At 37.4% G+C, this 18,082-nt stretch overlaps 1 protein-coding gene across 3 annotated transcripts in view; it reads left to right on the top strand.

Moving 5' to 3' along the window:
* DSCAM (DS cell adhesion molecule) overlaps positions 1-18,082 on the top strand; it is an 827,811-nt gene that overhangs the window by 464,951 nt on the left and 344,778 nt on the right. For all 3 annotated transcript variants that reach the window (XM_034948080.3, XM_063601284.1, XM_063601283.1), the window contains exon 4: positions 5,979-6,125. In XM_034948080.3, the coding sequence (XP_034803971.3) occupies positions 5,979-6,125 (147 nt within the window). The remainder of the gene's footprint in view (positions 1-5,978; positions 6,126-18,082) is intronic.

Raw genomic sequence — 18,082 nt, 5'->3', positions numbered from 1 at the left:
CTACAATCCTTAGATGTGTGTGGTACAGTGTTGAGGGAGGAAAGTGGATGGATTCAGGATATATTTTGGAGGTAGAAGCAGAGGGCCTTCCTGTTAGATAAAATATGATGGACAAGAAATGATTAATTTTGAGAACTTCAGGATATGTTTTTTTATGCTCAGATACTAACAGATATGCCAGGGAGAATTGTTCAAGTAACATGATAATGATTTTGGGGAAAGTCCCTGAGTTTCTGTGAATATCCATTTCTACTGTGGAAAAGACTTCTGAAGATAATATCTTGGTCAGCTTGGGCTACTATCACAAAATATCATGGACTGGGAGGCTTAAACCACAAAAATTTATCTCTCACTGTTCTGGAGGCTGGGAAGTCCAAGATCAAGGTATTGGCAGATTTGGTGCCTGATGAGGGCTCCCTTCCTGGATTGCAGACAGCTGCCTTCTCACTGCGATCCCACAGGGTGGAAAGAGAAAGTGAGGTCTGGTCCCACCCTTATAATCACACCTATACCTAATTACTTCCCAAAAGCTTTATTTCCAAATACTGTCATATTGGGGATTAAGAATTCATCATATAAATTTTGTGCAGATGCAAACATTCAGTTCATAGCAGATGTCTGTGATCCTCCCTTCCCCAAGCCTTTCACTGGGGTATACAAAAATACTCCATGGACTCAGTATATCTTTCTATGTTTACCAATGCTCTGTCATGTGACATTGGCTCAGAGGTTTAGTAAATATTTTGCCTGTGGTGAAATAGCTCCAAATGGCAGAATTATGATGTAAAATTCATCTACGTCATTACCACTCAGATGCTTTCTTTAATATATGCGGTTGCCTTTCATAAGTAAGCAAACAAACAATTGAAAGGGGGCCCTGCTATGTTTATGTCAGTGGGATCTTCCCTGTCTGGCTCACAAAGGCTACATTTTATACACCTGTGGATTGTCCAGAACAGCAGAATAACAAACATGGCATTTACTAGGATAGATACCAATTTAATTTTTTATTTATTAATATTTTTTTCAATTGAAAAGTTATATACATTTATTGGGTACAATGTGTTGATTTTGTGTGTGTCTATATATACACACCTATGTGTATACACGATGTGAAATGATTACATCAAGATGATGAACATATCTACCACCTCACTTATCCCTTTTTTTGTGATGAGATATTTGAAATTTACTCTCTGAGCTATTTTGAAATATAGAATACATTATTATTCAGCTTAGTCACTCTGCTGTGCAGTAGATGCATGACTATCTGCTAGATGACATAAATGCATTTTAATTTGATCTTCAACAGCAGAACAAAGAGATTACTCATCATCTCTCTTTTTTCTAGATGAAGAAAGCAAAGTTTAGAGTTGAATGACTAGACTGAGGCCACACAGCTGGAAAGGGACAAGGACCGTTTTGTAGTTCAGATCCACTGGCTTCCAAAGCCCAGGTTTTTTCTTCCACACTGAGAAATCTCTCAAAGTGGAGGAGCTTATTGCACCTCAAACCAGGGAAAGATCTTTTAATTTGATTCTTCATAAGAACAAGAAAAAGTTAGCTGAGAAGATTGAACAAGCACATTAATAATGAGGACTTTAACATATAAAATTAAGTATTTGTATTAGAATAACACACAAGGATAAAAGCAGGTATGGGGATAAATACCAGTTTTCCTCCCTGGGTATCAGTAGCCCCTTCATCCCAGGGAGACAAGGACAGTGCCACTTCCTTGATTGCTCTCCAGGTTCTTCCCTTCTATCCTTTTTCCTCAACTTCTTGGGATGTTCCTAAACCCAAAGGCTCAAATCTGTTTAGGTTATAAGCTCCCTAGAGATAGGGGCTGTCTCTCTCCTTTTTGCATTTCTGGAGCCTAGGACAGTGCTGGTCCAACGAATGGGTGCATCATTTGGCTCTGTTTCCTGACCACCTATAACACCTGCTGGTTTCTAGAATCAACTCTGATGTGCCTCTTTCTGGAGATCATGCATGCCTGCTTTCTGCGGCTCAGATCTTAAAGATCTGACTTTCAGCATTAACAACCCATAGTTCAGCAAAATAGATTTCTAGAACTGCTGCTATTTTAATATCTGCCTTTGAAGAAAACCCAAAATGGTGTTGTGCCTGAGTTTCAGAACCCACTGCTCTATGAGTGTTTTTTGCGGCTCAGCTCCATGACAATGGGAAGAATGTGGCTGTAGAACTCCAACTCTGAAGGTTTCTGCAACATTTTCCTACTGGGCTAATGCCCCATTTTCTTTGGTAGTTTTGTGTCCCTACATAGAAATATCCCACTGGCCCCTATGCTAATCTTAACCAGGCTGACTGAACTGACACCAAGCGCTGGATTTATTTTAGTGGCACTAACATGTAAGCTCATGTTAACTGATATTGGAAAACCACTATGTTACTTGCTCATAACCTATTTACTCTTAGTTTATACAAAGTCCTAACAGCTTTGATATGTCTGTTTTCTAACTCTCAGCATACTGAATGCATCACACTGTGTGTTGACAAAGATACTGATAACAAAGGGAAGTAACATATAACAGCTGGATAGTAAAGGAGGAAGCAGAAAAGCTAATAAAGACAAGCTCAGAGACTTGAACATCTGGCAGTCTGGGACCATTCCATGCATCTTGAGATGCCACATAGCTTCTGAGACATCCCTCTGGTAACTGAGCAGCATGGCTCAATAATCGATGTCCAAAAGGATGACTCAGAATCCAAAAATCATTCCCTGTTCAGTAGGCTCTAAATTGCAGTGTGTCTAACATGACAAAAAGTATGAACTATGTTTTAGAACTGTGTCCGGTTAAAATGCTAATAGTATTCCAAGGAAAATAAAACAGGAAGACACACAAAGGGAGACAGAATGAAACAGAATTGTGTGTTTGCACTTTTTGCTGCCAATAAATTGTATTTAAACATTTGCCTATTTTAACAGAAGCACATCCATTAATCCCATTGAAAGACATGAACAAACCATTTAATCCATATGACATGGAAACCTTTGGTGGCATAAGGTAGCAAGTGGGGTACAGTGGCAAGTTAGGGAGCAGTTAAAATGATTCCTTGTTACCACAGGGCTAACATATTTGGTGCTCTAATGACTTAGCTGTGTCCTTGTTGTCCCTGGATAGTTCCACAGGACTCCTGAGTTGAGACTGTACCCAAGGACCCTGGACTTACCTGTTCCTCTCATAATTAAAAGATCCTACTTTTCAACCTTATTTTACGTTTTAAAATGTTGATGAATTTCAAGATGAGATAAATTGAGAAATGAAGGACTAGACAAAGGAGGTCAAATTAACCCATTTATGCCTGAGGTTGCAATTTTTTGAATTTTTGCAATCAGACCTTGGCAATGACCTTGAGCAGCAGGAGATAAATAATTGCCACATGCTTAGCGTTCCAATAATGAAACGCTAGGCTTAAATGGGTTTACGCACAGAAACTCAGTTAATGTCAACTCCTTCATTCCTGTAAACATCTCAAAAAATGCTTAAGACAATCAAAGGTTCAAGTTCTTCTGAAATGATACGCCCTAAAGCCTTATTTAACATAAGTGGGTAAACGAAAAAAATGTTAGATATTACAAGAACAAAATGTTCCCAGAGAATAGAGCCTCTCTGGAATCGGTAATAATGCAGGCTGCTGCTATCTGTGTGCATTTCTCAACCTTTCTGGAAAATGGCACACAAAATCCTTTCCACTTGTATTTTGCCACCACTCATGGCCTATCAATTCTAATGAAAATACTCCACGCTAAGAAGGTGACAGGAATTACATACATCATCTTTTTTTTTTTTTTGACTTTCCTTTCTGTCTATCAAACTGTACTTTAAAGGAACTGATTATTAAAGCATTATGTAAGTATGCAAAATATATTGAAAGAGAAATAATGTTTCCATTATACACAATGTGTATCATAAGAAAGGCTGGTGTGTGATGACACATGACAAGTGGTAAAAGGTATTTTTAGTTGCTTTCATTTTGGGGAATAATAAAGCAAAATTATCTGGAATATACAGCATTAGATTTTTCAGCTTCTCTAATAGCTAGCATTATTTATGGCATATTTTAAACTAAATGTCTAACGAATTGTTTGGAAAGTTAATATAGATATTACTTTAAAGATATTTTATACTACCTTTAATAATTAATTTGCGCTCCTTTGAAAAGCTTATACAAGGTCAGTATTTGCTCTGTTATTTTATGATCTTTTTCACATCTGTGTTCTTTGGAATTACTCCTAACTCATGATAATTCATAAATCATTTTTAGGCTGGGCATGGTGGCTCATGCCTGTAATCCCACTTTGGGAGGGATTACACTCCCTAGCACTTTGGGAGGCCAAGACGGGTGGATCACTTGAGCTCATGAGTTCAAGACCAGCCTGGGCAACATGGCGAGATCTCGTCTCTATAAAAAAATACAAAAATTAGCCAGTTGTGATGGCCCACTCCCATAGTTCCAGCTATTCGGGAGGCTGAGGTGGAAGGATTGCTTGAGCTCAGGAGGTGATGGCTGCAGTGAGCTGAGATGATACCACTGCACTACAGCCTGGATAATACAGCCAGACCTTATCTCAAAAAAAAAAAAACCATAAACCATTTTTAATTTATCTGAGAAACTGACCTATGCATGGTGTGTAGCTACTGCAGAAAATGACCAAGAAATTTTGTTTACAATTTAAATATGTAAAGCTCAAAAGCAATGAAGCTAAGACTCCTGGAAATTCTGACTGAAATAAACTAAAGGATGTTTCAACTGAACCTGAGAAAAATAAGCAATAAAAGTTGATTATTTGGCATTTTAGTCTTTTTTCAAAGAGAAAAATCACATTCTTTCTAGTGGAATCACATCACATGCAGAAATAGCCCATAGAAGAGTCTAACGGTGGCAGGAGGTGTACTGAGTTACCCACCAGGAAGGTGCAATGAGGCACTCTCAGCTCTACTTTTTTTTTTTTTTTAAAGTAAAAGACCAGAATTTTTATTATCTTAGGGAAATTATAGAATCCACTTACGATGATCACTTACATTTTACCTTTATGCTCCAACTTGTTTTATCAGCCAATTAAAATTGAACAGCGAAAAATATCTTTAAAAGTTACATTTTCAAAGGGAAAAAAACATTTTTGCCCTCTTAAACTAACACTGATATTTGATCTCAATGTTGGCCCTTTCTGTTCAACTGAAGCTTTACCGGTAAAAATTAGAGGTTACAGATAGGACATTGTTTTGTGCTGACATAATGGGGAATGACTGATCATGAATTTTTTTTCTTGAGGTGAAAATTGTTATTGTCAGTGATTTGAACAGTCCCTTTAAAAATTAGTGATTAAGAAATAACAGAGTATTCTAAAACACTGAATCTGGGAAGAATTGATATGTGTCATAGAATATAGTGATAAATATTGGTTATTAATGTGAGGAAATAAGACAGCCTTTTTAGGGGAAGTATGTAGAATATTTTATTGCTTTGTAGTCTAATATTTTTGTGCTTTTATTGAAACATTTTAAACTGAGGCAAAAGTTTATACTTTCATAAGCTAGAGATGTGCAACAAAAAGTTAACATTCCCTTAATTTGTCACATTCTAAGGGAAATGTAATGATCCAAGAAAATCTTCTGTGTTCGGTATATACCAATTATATGACAACTTCGTTTCTGTAAGATAAATGCATGATCTAAAAAAAAGTTTATGAGGTTAGATTTGCTAAGTATATATTTATTGTATAGCATAAGGACTAAAAACCCTTAATGTAGGCTAGTCAAAAAATTAAAACAGCTTGGACCCTTAATTGACACACACACACACACACACACACGCAGACGCACGCACCCATTTTTAGCCTTTTCATTAAGTTTCTTCAGATGGGGGAAAAAAAAACTGTTTAAGGACTTTGTCTGTGTGGTTGGGTTGCTTTCATTGTCTTTTAACCAAGCCACTGTTTTCCTCTGTTTCAGGATCTAGATTTCTCATCACATCCACGGGAGCCTTGTATATTAAAGATGTACAGAATGAAGATGGATTGTATAACTACCGCTGCATCACGCGGCATCGATACACCGGAGAGACGAGGCAGAGCAACAGCGCCAGACTTTTTGTATCAGGTAAAAACTCATCAAGACTCTGTCTGCTATGTCTGCTATTTCTTTGTTAGTGTCCTGAGATGACTCAATCAAAATTGTGGAGTGTTGCCACTAAAATGGAGCCTTCAATTCCTTCTCCAAAATATTTTAGGAATTTTAAAACTCTTTTAAATGAATGTGAGTACAATTTCATAGAAATACAGATTTCACGTTTGTCAAACCAGTAATTGACACATTCACATGATGATGCGTTAGCATTTCAGGGAGCACATTAGGAGTGAAAGATCCATCTCCATCCCAAATATCCATCTCAAATGCAGTCAAATTGCATTTGATTTGATTATAAAACCAAATACAAAATACCCAACCTTTGCCTTTGTAGCTGAAGAATATAAAATTGCCCCCCCGTGGTAAATATCCTATAAGTTTGTAATAGTGAGATGGAAGTGACCAAAGGTTGCTTGCTATCAATATTTGAGAAGTACCTTATTTGTAATAATGCTTTATGGGAAGAAGTGAAGGGAACTTGTTGAACATTGGAATAATTTACCACATCACTGCCTGAGCACCCACTTTTTGTCCTTGATAATGTACTGTTGGGATTTTTCTCTTCATCACTTACATCTTCAAAATAGCCAATAGTCTTTCAAGGTCCAGCACAAATACAAGTCAGAATTAAATTAGTTTTCCTTTGAACTTGCAAGGATTTTTGTTTCTTTATCTGTTCTTTTACAAGTCAATTGCTATTTTCTCCCTTGCTTTTATAGTTATCATGTCTTTCGGGGGGAAAATGAATTAGAAAATGAATAATAACTGTCATCTTCATCCATGATAGCTTTAAGGAGAGCACAATATTCTACTTATTCAGAAAATCCTAGAAAACGTCCTCTTTGCATTAAAGAGAAATTTTCTAATGGCATGTTCAGAAAAGAAAGGGGAAAGATTCGAGGTAGGAGGGGGATCCTGATATAAATTAATTTGGGATTCGCAAAATAAGTAAATAAGCATTTCTCCCTCCAAATGATGACATAAGTGGTGATGATCTAAGAGCCCGTCTTTCTGTTTCAGGTGACCTTTTTTATCTCCATGCTGAATCATAAAGTGTTGATTTTTAAATGTATCTCTCAGGGTTGGAAAGGCAAGTTTACTTTCCTTAATCCCACGATGTTTGTTCATTTTTTGTTTTGGAGTGATTCACTAAAGTTTCAAAAATGGACAGAAGTAGTCACAAGCATTTTGTCACCATGGGAGTCCTAGGATTGCCTAGTGAGCATTGGAAAAGTGAGAGCAACAGTGTATAATCCAGCCAGGGAATATCATACACTAAGCCACCTGCCGAATAGTAGCCAAGGAATAAGACTGAACATTCGGGGCTAACGGTGTAGATGAAGACAGGGAGGTGATAGGTGCCAGGAGAGGGGAGGGGTCCACAGAGTCACATGCCACCAAAAGGCTCATATGAGAGTCTACCATATGTGGAAAATAACTCAATATTTTTTGTCATTGAAATTTTAATAAAGCAATTGAGGAAGAAATCTGTTAATGCTAAAAGATGAGAATGTAGACACTGAATACAGAATGCATTTCTAACATGTCAAGCTTTGAAGGAAAAGAGAAATTAATTTCATTTTAAATTAGATTTAAATATACTGAAAAATGTACATCTGGAGTTTGGGTCATGGTGGAAACATGTTGGTGTTTGACCCCAAACTCCTCCTGAAACCAACACAGATAAAATAGGATGACAAAGAAAAAAGTACATGGATGGCACCTTCAACACAACTGGATTACTGGCAACAACAGGACCAGCAGCAGAGGTGGAAGGCAGTAGAAGGGGTCAGCCTGTTGGGATTATGGTAGTGTCAGAAAACTGCAAATAACCAACGGGTCCCCATCTCCAAAAGCAGAGGAGAATTCTTTGTGTCTTAGACTCCTCACAACACTGGGATAGAACTGCATGAGGTCTAGGTTGGAGATGAGTCACAAGGCCATTAGAGTGGCTGGTAATGTTTGCACAGGCCAGTGATGGTCTATGTCCTTGAAGATAGTGGAAGTACTCAGCAAGTACTCCTTTCAGAAGAACAGAGACTCACTCTCAGGGGAAAGGCTCAATTTAGAAATCAAATTGAGCCAGAGTAGAATACAAAGAGTAACAGAGAAGGCTGGGGAACCAGGGGAGGCCCTAGAGAATTCCATCCTATGAAATACTGCAAAAGAAAATACAACATGCACAGCCTTAGAATGTAAAAAACAGTGTTCTAGGAAACACATGGCTAGAAGTGGAAGCCCATACAGTTCAATCCCATATAGCTCTGAGAGATGGGCTAAATGTCGAGTCCTTGAAGGTAATATCAAGGGAGAAGCCTGGAAAAATATACTCATTTCATCCTCTCCTGCAGGAACCTTCTCCTAATTAACTAAGAATCTCTATCTTATTGTAAAATGAAACAAAAAGGAAAAAGATTTAACCCAACACAACTTTATCACAAGAAAAAGAATGAAAATTTTAAAAAAAGTTTTGATTAGAATTAACTACAAAAAATACTGACAAATCATATGAAAACTATATTTTTTTGTTTGAAATGATTGAAGCTTTGAAAGAGCAGTATAAATCAGAAATAAAATGATGAAACAACACAAATCTGTGAAACAAAAAGTGGCATATTTTGGAAAAAGTTATAAAAAAGTTCTAAAATTAAAATGAAATTACAGGGAACACATCAGAGGATAAACACAACAGAAAGCATAATATGGGAAATCAAAAATATTAAGGAATAAGAAAAATAGAGATAAAAATGTATACATGTCTGACAAAGATGATGAAACACATGTATAATTAAATTCTCTTAAAAAGAAAGCCAAGCAATTGATGAGAATAAGTATTAATAATAAAACACTAATTCAAAAAAAGTCTCCTGTCATTAAAAAGAATGCATAATGACTACATATTAAAATGGCACAACCCTACCTGGAAAAATGGACCCAGAATGGTCAACATGCAACATAGTCTAATAAAATTTTTGATCTGTAAAGATAAAGAAAAATATCATTTAGACATCCAGGAAATAAGTTCAAGTTACTTCTAAGGGAGAATATAAACAGACTAATGAAATAGAAAATAGACCAAAAGAACAGTAAATGTAATAAACAAGTTTTTTCTTTAAAAAAAAATCAGTAAAATAGACAAACTGACCTAATATTTTTTAAAATGGTCTTGATTTCTGTGCTAGGGCTAGTTATTTGGCCAAGTCATTCTTTCTCTGAGGACAACTAGAAAGACTTGTTAAATGTGTAAAAAACATCTGCTTATGGCTGTTAGGAGCTAGTGTGAAAACTTACAGGACCAAATTCCAGAGGAAAACAGCCACAAGAAGTGAGTTTGGTATTGAGGACTGCCTTTTCAGTAGGGACAGTTTTAGAGGAGATTGCTGAAACTCCGAGATGATGAGCAACTCTTCTGAAAGGTTAGTAGTGTCTGGAAGGTAAAAATTGGAGTCTAGTCTCTATATATGTATTAGGGTTCTTTAGGGGGACAGAATTAATAGGATAGATGTATATATAAAGTAGAGTTTATTAAGGAGTATTGACTCATGTGATCACAAGGTAAAGTCCCACAATAGGCCGTCTGCAAGCTGAGGAGAAAGAAAGTCAGTCTAATTCCCAAAACCTTCAAAGTAGGGAAGCCAACAGTGCACCCTTCAGTCTGTGGTCGAAGGTCCAAGCGTCTAAAAGTTGAAGAACTTGGAGTCTGATGCTCAAGGGCAGGAAGCATCCAGCACGGGAGAAAGATGTAGCCTGGAGGACTAAGCCAGTCTAGTCTTTCCATGTTCCTCTGCCTGCTTTTATCCTAGCCATACTGGCAGTTGATTAATGGTGCCCACCCAGATTGAGGGTGGGTCTGCGTCTCCCAGTTCACTGAGTCAAATGTTAATCTCCTTTGGTGACACCCTCACAGACACACCCAGGAACAGTACTTTGCATCCTTCAATCCAATTAAGTTGACACTCAATATTTATCATCACATTATATATATTTGTTTATATATTATATATTATAGATACTCATTTTTATTTATAGTAGCATATATAGTGGGATAAGTGAAAAGTGGTTATGTTTATGTTATTTTTATTTTTATTTTCACTATAAGAGAAAAATAAAAGTATGAAATTTTTTTATAATTCTTGAAATATTTATAGAAATTCTTGAAATGTAACAAAAATGTAAGGCATTTATACAACTGAAATAATTATTTCTAAATACTTTACATATGTACTTTTTATCCTAAGCTCTAAGAGAACAGATGTGCCTTAGTGTGTATATATATATGTATGTGTGTATATATATATATATGTATATATACTAGTGTGTGTGTATATATATGTATATATACTAGTGTGTGTGTGTATATATATATATACTTTTTTAAATTATACTTTAAGTTTTAGGGTACACGTGCATAACGTACAGGTATGTTACATATGTATATATGTGCCATGTTGGTGTGCTGCACCCATTAACTCGTCATTTAACATTAGGTATATCTCCCAATGCTATCCCTCCCCCCTCCCCCCACCCCACAACAGGCCCCAGTGTGTGATGTTCCCCTTCCTGTGTCCATCTGTTCTCATTGTTCAATTCCCACCTATGAGTGAGAACATGCGGTGTTTGGTTTTTTGTCCTTGCGATAGTTTGCTGAGAATGATGGTTTCCAGCTTCATCCATGTCCCTACAAAGGACATGAACTCATCATTTTTTATGGCTGCATAGTATTCCATGGTGTATATGTGCCACATTTTCTTAATCCAGTCTATCATTGTTGGACATTTGGGTTGGTTCCAAGTCTTTGCTATTGTGAATAGTGCCTCAATAAACATACGTGTGCATGTGTCTTTATAGCAGCATGATTTATATTACTTTGGGTATATACCCAGTAATGGGATGGCTGGGTCAAATGGTATTTCTAGTTCTCAATCCCTAAGGAATCGCCACACTGACTTTCACAATGTTTGAACTAGTTTACAGTCCCACCAACAGTGTAAAAGTGTTCCTATTTCTCCACATCCTCTCCAGCACCTGTTGTTTCCTGACTTTTTAATGATCGCCATTCTAACTGGTGTGAGATGATATCTCATTGTGGTTTTGATTTGCATTTCTCTGATGGCCAGTGATGATGAGCATTTTTTCATGTGTCTTTTGGCTGCATAAATGTCTTCTTTTGAGAAGTGTCTGTTCATATCCTTCGCCCACTTGTTGATGGTGTTGTTTGTTTTTCTTGTAAATTTGTTTGAGTTCATTGTAGATTCTGGATATTAGCCCTTTGTCAGATGAGTAGATTGCAAAAATTTTCTCCTATTCTAGTCATGTAATGATAAAATAACATAGCTTCCCTTTTTTGTTTTTTTTTTGTTGTTGTTTGTTTGTTTGTTTGTTTTTGAGATGGAGTCTCACTCTGTTGCCACACTGGAGTACAGTGGTGCAATCTCAGCTCACTTCGATCTCTGCCTCCCGGGTTCAAGTGATTCCCCTGCCTCAGCCTCCTGAGTAGCTGGGACTACAGGCATGCGCCACCACACCCAGCTAATTTTTTGTGTTTTAGTAGAGACAGGGTTTCACCATGTTGGCCAGGATGGGCTTGATCTCCTGACCTTGTGATCCCCCTGCCTCGGCCTCCCAAAGTGCTGGGATTACAGGCGTGAGCCACTGCACCCAGCCTATAGCTTCCCTTTTGTTGCATATACTTTACCACCAAAAACAAAGTAAAACTATCAAGAAATAAACATGACGAAGAATAGAAAAGGTTTGGTGCCAGAGCCATTAATATGATGAATATATGGGATGTGTCATATTATTTTTGTCTACTTTTCTGTACGTTTTCAAATGTTTGGGATAAAAATAATTTTTGTAATATATATAAAAAAGTTTGAAGACTTTGAGACAAAAAAAATTTGAAGGGGATGAAAATGAAAGACAGTGCCGTTTGGTTATTCAGTTTTGATATATGATCAAATATCCCCACAAGAGCCTGTCTCAAGCATTGCTTCAATAATGCACTTAAAATATAAAACATCAGATGCTGTGAGGGTGCAGAGAAAAGGGAACGCTTATACACTACTGGTGGTAAAGTAACTTAGTCCTGCCATTGTGGAAAGCAGACTGGAGATTTCTCAAAGAACTTAAAATAGAGCTACCATTTGACCCAGCAATCCCATTACTGAGTAATATATCCAAAAGAAAATAAATAATTCTTCCAAAAAGACATATGCACTTGTATGTTCATCACTGGGCTATTCACAATAGCAAAGACATGAAATCAGCCCAGGTGTCCATCAGTGGTAGATTGGATAAATAAAATGTGGTACATATACACCATGGTATACTGGAAAGCCATAAAAAAGAATGAAATCTCGTTCTTTGCAGCAATGTGGTTGGAGCTGGAGGCCATAATTCTTAGTAAATTAACATAAGAACAGAAAACCAAGTACCTCATGTTCTCGCTTATAAGTAAGAGCTAAATATTGACCACACATGGACACAAATACAGGAACAATAGACACTGTGGACACTAGACTGTGGAAGGCAGAGAGTTTGGGTTAAAAAGCTACCTATCAAGGGCCAGGCACAGTGGCTCCCACCTGTAATCCCAGCACCTTGGGAGGCCTAGATGGGCGGGTCACGAGGTCAGGAGATAGAGACCATCCTGGCTAACACGGTGAAACCCCGCCTCTAGTAAAAATACAAAAAAAATTAGCCGGGCGTGGTGGTGGGCGCCTGTAGTCCCAGCTACTTGGGAGGCTAAGGCAGGAGAATGGTGTGAACCCGGGAGGCAGAGCTTGCGGTGAGCTAAGATCACGCCATTGCACTCTAGCGTGGGCGACTGAGCGAGACTCCGTCTCAAAAAAAAAAAAAAGCTACCTATGAAGTACCATACTCACTACCTGAGGAACAGGATCTCTACTCCAAACCTCAGCATCACGTAATATTCCCATGTAACAAATCTGCACATATACCGCCTGTATCTAAAATAAAAGTTGAAATAAAAAAATAAATACCTCATTCAGGTTTCGTAAAACAGTTTTGTTGAGAGGTAGTTTACTTTAATATAAACTCCATCCAGTTTATTCAATTCAATAATTTTAGTAAATGCATGGAGTCGTGCCACAATTACGCCAATTTAATTTTAGAATATTTTCACCACCCAAAAGATTCCTCCTACCCATTTGAAGCCAATTTCAATGTCCATCCCCAGTCCCAGACAACCACTAATCTATGGTCCGTCTCTGTAGAGTTGCATTTTCTGGATATTTCACATAAATGGATATAGGATACGGATTTTGTGTCTGCCTTCTTTCATGCAGCACCCATGTTGTTACATGTATTAGTCATTCATTCTCTCTTGTTGCTGGAAAGCATTTGCTCATCTGTAAATACTGCATTTGGTTATCAATTCACTAAATTATGAATATTTGGGTTGTTTCCACTTTTTGATTATGAATAATCCCGCTATGAACATTTGTACCTAAGTCTTTGAGTGAACCTGTTTTCATTCATTTAGGGTAGATACCTAGAAGTTGGGGCCTTATGGCAAATTGAAGTTTAAACACTTTAAGAAAATGCCAACTTGTTTTGGCTGCTTTTATTTGGCAAGTATACCACAATACACCTGGGGAAAAAATAAACTCTAGCCAATGTGATGTAAGAGGAGAAAAATGTGTGGGTTTGTAGGAAATTCTGCTTAAAAGTGACTTCACTGAGGGGGCATTCTTAAGCATTTTTGCTGTGATGTGGATGTGAAGGCTGGCACTCCAGCAAGCCATTTTTACATGAGATGTATATGTGTGCATATGTAAGTATATATTACCTTCCACCAACGATGTATGAAGATTCCAGGTCCCCATATCTTCACCAGCATTGTTTGTGATTTTATTGCAGTCATCCTAATGGGTGTGAAGTCATGTCTTACTGTGATTTTAATTCATATTACCCTAATGCCTAGTGATATTGAGCATCTTTTTGTGTACTGATTAGGTATTTGTGTATCTTCTTTGGTGATGTAAAATAGTCAACTATTTTGCCCATTTTGATTGGGTTGTTTCTTTCATTATAGAGATATAAGCATTTTTAATATTTTTTGGATTTGAGTTCTTTATTAGAAATATGATTTTCAAATTTTTTTCACTTTCTAAATGGTGCCTTTGAAAATGCTACAGTTCTTAATTTTTTTTTTTTTTTCGAGATGGAGTCTTGCTTTGTTGCCCAGGCTGGAATGCAGTGGCATGATCTTGGCTCACTGCAACCTCCGCTTCCCGGGTTCAAGCTATTATCCTGCCTCTGCCTGTAGCTGGGATTACAGGCGCATGCCACCACACCTGGCTAATTTTTGTATTTTTAGTAGAGACGGGGTTCCACCATGTTGGCCAGGCTCGTCTTGAACTCTTCACCTCATGTGATCTGCCTGCCTCGGCCTCCCAGAGTGCTGGGATTACAGGCATGAGTCACCGCACTGGGCCAGTTCTTAATTTTGAAGAAGTTTATTATGTTGATTTTTTCTGTTGTTGCTTGTTTTCTTAGTGTTATGCCTAAGAACTCTTCAAGGTCATGAAGATATTTTCCCTATGTTTTCTTCTAAAAGTTTTTATAGTTTTAGCTGTTATATTTAGGCCATAATCCATTTTGAGTTAATTTTTGTAGGTAGTGTGAGGCAAGGTTCTAAATTATTTTCCATGTGAATATCCAGTTGTCTCAGCCATTTTTTAAAAATGTCATTAGAATTACATAGTACTATCTTAAGCATATTTGAGAAATTTCTGCCAAGTTTCAGTTAGAATAAAACTTTTTAAGTGCAGTCATTGAGAGTTGATTTTTTATGAATAGCATTAGAAGTTGGTGCATTTCATTTTCAGAGATTGTGGGATTATTCTGCAAAGAAAGTCAGAGGTGCACACTGTGGTGTTTATTGTCAGCCACCCCTGCCAAAGGGGTGACATCTTTGTGCCACCTTCTCCAACTCTACTTCTACTTCCTACTCTAAGTAAAATGACAGATTTCGCAGCTATTTTTTCATAGTACTTTCTAATATCTTCAATATTCCACTCTAGTGTAACTAAAATCTGTATTACTGAAGAACGAGAGCTATCATTATATTCTCACTTTTTTTTATTATAATTTAAGTTTTAGGGTACATGTGCACAACGTGCAGGTTCGTTACATATATATACATGTGCCATGTTGGTGTGCTGCACCCATTAACTCGTCATTTAACATTAGGTATATCTCCTAATGCTATCTCTCCCCCCTCCCCCCACCCCACAACAGGCCCTGGTGTATGATGTTCCCCTTCCTGTGTCCAATTCTCACATTTCTTAATTAAATGAAGACAGAGTTCAGAATGATAGAGAAGCTTACCCCAAGTAATACATATTATCTTGGATGTGATTTCTACTTACTAAACAATATTGCAATGGTGTTTATATGGTCTGCAAGTTAGTGTACTAGGAAGTAAAAAATCCCATGTGGTTAAGGATGTCCAAGACCATTTCTGGAGCTGGCTTTAGGCACAACTTTGTGTCTTCTAGTTCACTGAACCCATTGGGTGTGCAGGTGATGATACTTCCAGTAACATGGATGCAGACAGCTAACCATTTTTCTGGATTCTTGGTTCATGCTAGAAGATGCCAGAGATCAGTGAGACATCATTGGTTAGGCCTGTCTCCACTTAATTATTCAGTCTATAGGAACATAACTTGATCTTCAAACCAATACTTTTCAAAGTCTGTTTGTAATTTCCTTTAGAAGCAGGTAAATGAAGCAATGAAGTTTTTGCTGGCACAGGCTCTGTACCTGGGTATTGTGAAACTTTTATATCTCTCTTGCCTTCTGGAGCCCTATAGTCCTGCGTGTGAATGGCTATAATTCTGGAATATAGAATTCTTCAGTTAATGAATAATTAGAGGAGTCCTGGAAGCTCATCAGGTATTCTTTAAAAGAGTATTTAGGTTCCCTCATTATATCACTGTCATAAGACACCAGTGAAGTAAAAAGAGCAGCAAGTTCATAATGAAGTTTTATCTCTGATGATCACAAAAGAAATAGAAAGCCAAGACATTTCAGCTAAATGTTTTTGTTCTGTTTTCAACAGTGCCTGGTGACTGCCCTCAGTGGCTGACTACGGAATCACAGCCTCTTAAAGAAGTCTTCCTACTAATAAATGATTTTTTGATGTTATTGTTTATTAAAACAGAAATTTACTCTCTTGTATATAAGTCCAGAAGCTGGTTTGCCAGCTTCAGTTTCACAAGGGACCAGGCTTTTATCTTTCTGATCCATTATCCTCATGTGCAGTTCCATTCTCAATATGATTTCAAAGTCCAAAGTGATTGCTGCAGCTCCTACCTTTATATCCACCTTCCAGGTGATGTAAAGAAGCAAAGGAAAAATGCATAAAAACACCCCTCCCAGCTAAGTCGCCTTTAAGCAGAATTTCCTACAAATCCACACATTTTCGCCTGTTACATCACCTTGGCTAGAGTTTATTTTTCCTCCAGGTTAATTGAGGTATTGAAAAATGAAAATTGTATATATTTAAGGTATACAATGTGATGTACAATGTGCATATATATATATATATCACTATCAAGCAAAATAACATATCTATTGCCTCACATAGTTAACATTTGTGTGTGTATGTATGTGTGTGTATGTGATGACAATGTTTAAGATCAACTGTCTTTGCAAATTTCAAGTATGTAAGATAGTGTTATTAACTGTAGTCACTGTGCTGCATAGTAAACCTCTAGAATCTATTCATCTGGCATAACTGAAGCTTTGTACCCTTTTACCTACCATATGATCTAGCAATCCCACTCTGGGTATATATCCAAAGGAAATGAAATTACGTATCTGCACTCCCATGTTTATTGCAGAATCATTCGCAACAGCCAGAATTTGAAAAAAACTTGTGTTGATATACATATACACACATGCATAGGAATATCATTCCTATATACACAAAGGAATATTATTCAGTCTTAAAAAAGGAAGCAAATCTTCCCATTTGCAATGACATGGATGAACCTGAAGGGCATTGTGCTTAGCGAAGTAAGCCACGCACAGAAAGACAAACACTGTCTTTTCTCACATACATGTGAAATCTAAAAAAGTCAAACTCAGAGAAGCAGGGAATAGAGATGTTCGTCAAAATTACAAAGTTCCAGATGGCTCTCATTTGATAGGACAGTGAATATCCATTCCTTGGCCATCAGATTTATTGCAGGTAGATCAAAAGAGTCATGGCATTTTTCTCACTGAGGCAAAGACAAGAAAATTTCAGGTGGCAGGAGTCTATAAAGTTTCTGTAATATCCATGTGGAACGCAAGGGTATTGTTTCATGCAAGTTCTAAACAGGTTGAATTAGAATAGCGAGCAGGGTGAGAACACTGAGTTTTACGTTTAGCATCCAATCAGGTGCTGTATTTTATATTCTTCATAGTCATGCAAAGATTATGACCTTGGGAACATCACTGCATTCAAACAAACTTGAAGGACATTGAGCTGCGTGGTTTCCACAGACCCAGTTCTTGAGAATATTTTATCAATTTCCTCACCTGGTTCAAGATGATGTCACAGAACAGGCAAATTATACAAGGCCCTGTCATAAGTGATCATTTGCAAGCTGCTTCTTTTTAATCCACTATCTTGCTACGCCACATGCTGTCGATAGTGCTCATTCACCTTATCTCAAATACCATCTTCTCAGAGAGTCTGTCCCTGAGGACCATATCTTAAGTCCTCCTGGCTGCCTCCACACCCATAACACGTGGACTTCACTCTCTGTTATGCCCTCTTTTTCTTTCTTTAACTACACTTATTGCAAACTAAATTATCTTTATTTGCTTGCTAATGTGTTGCTTGCTCCCCAACACCACCCGCCCAACAGAACATGAGCTCCAGGAAGACACCTGTCTCATCAACCACTCTCCCT

The sequence above is a fragment of the Pan paniscus genome, chromosome 22 (assembly GCF_029289425.2).
Source record: "Pan paniscus chromosome 22, NHGRI_mPanPan1-v2.0_pri, whole genome shotgun sequence".
Taxonomy (NCBI): Eukaryota; Metazoa; Chordata; class Mammalia; order Primates; family Hominidae; genus Pan; species Pan paniscus.
Note: the sequence above shows the minus strand (reverse complement) of the source record. Positions and strands in the feature narration are given on the sequence as shown.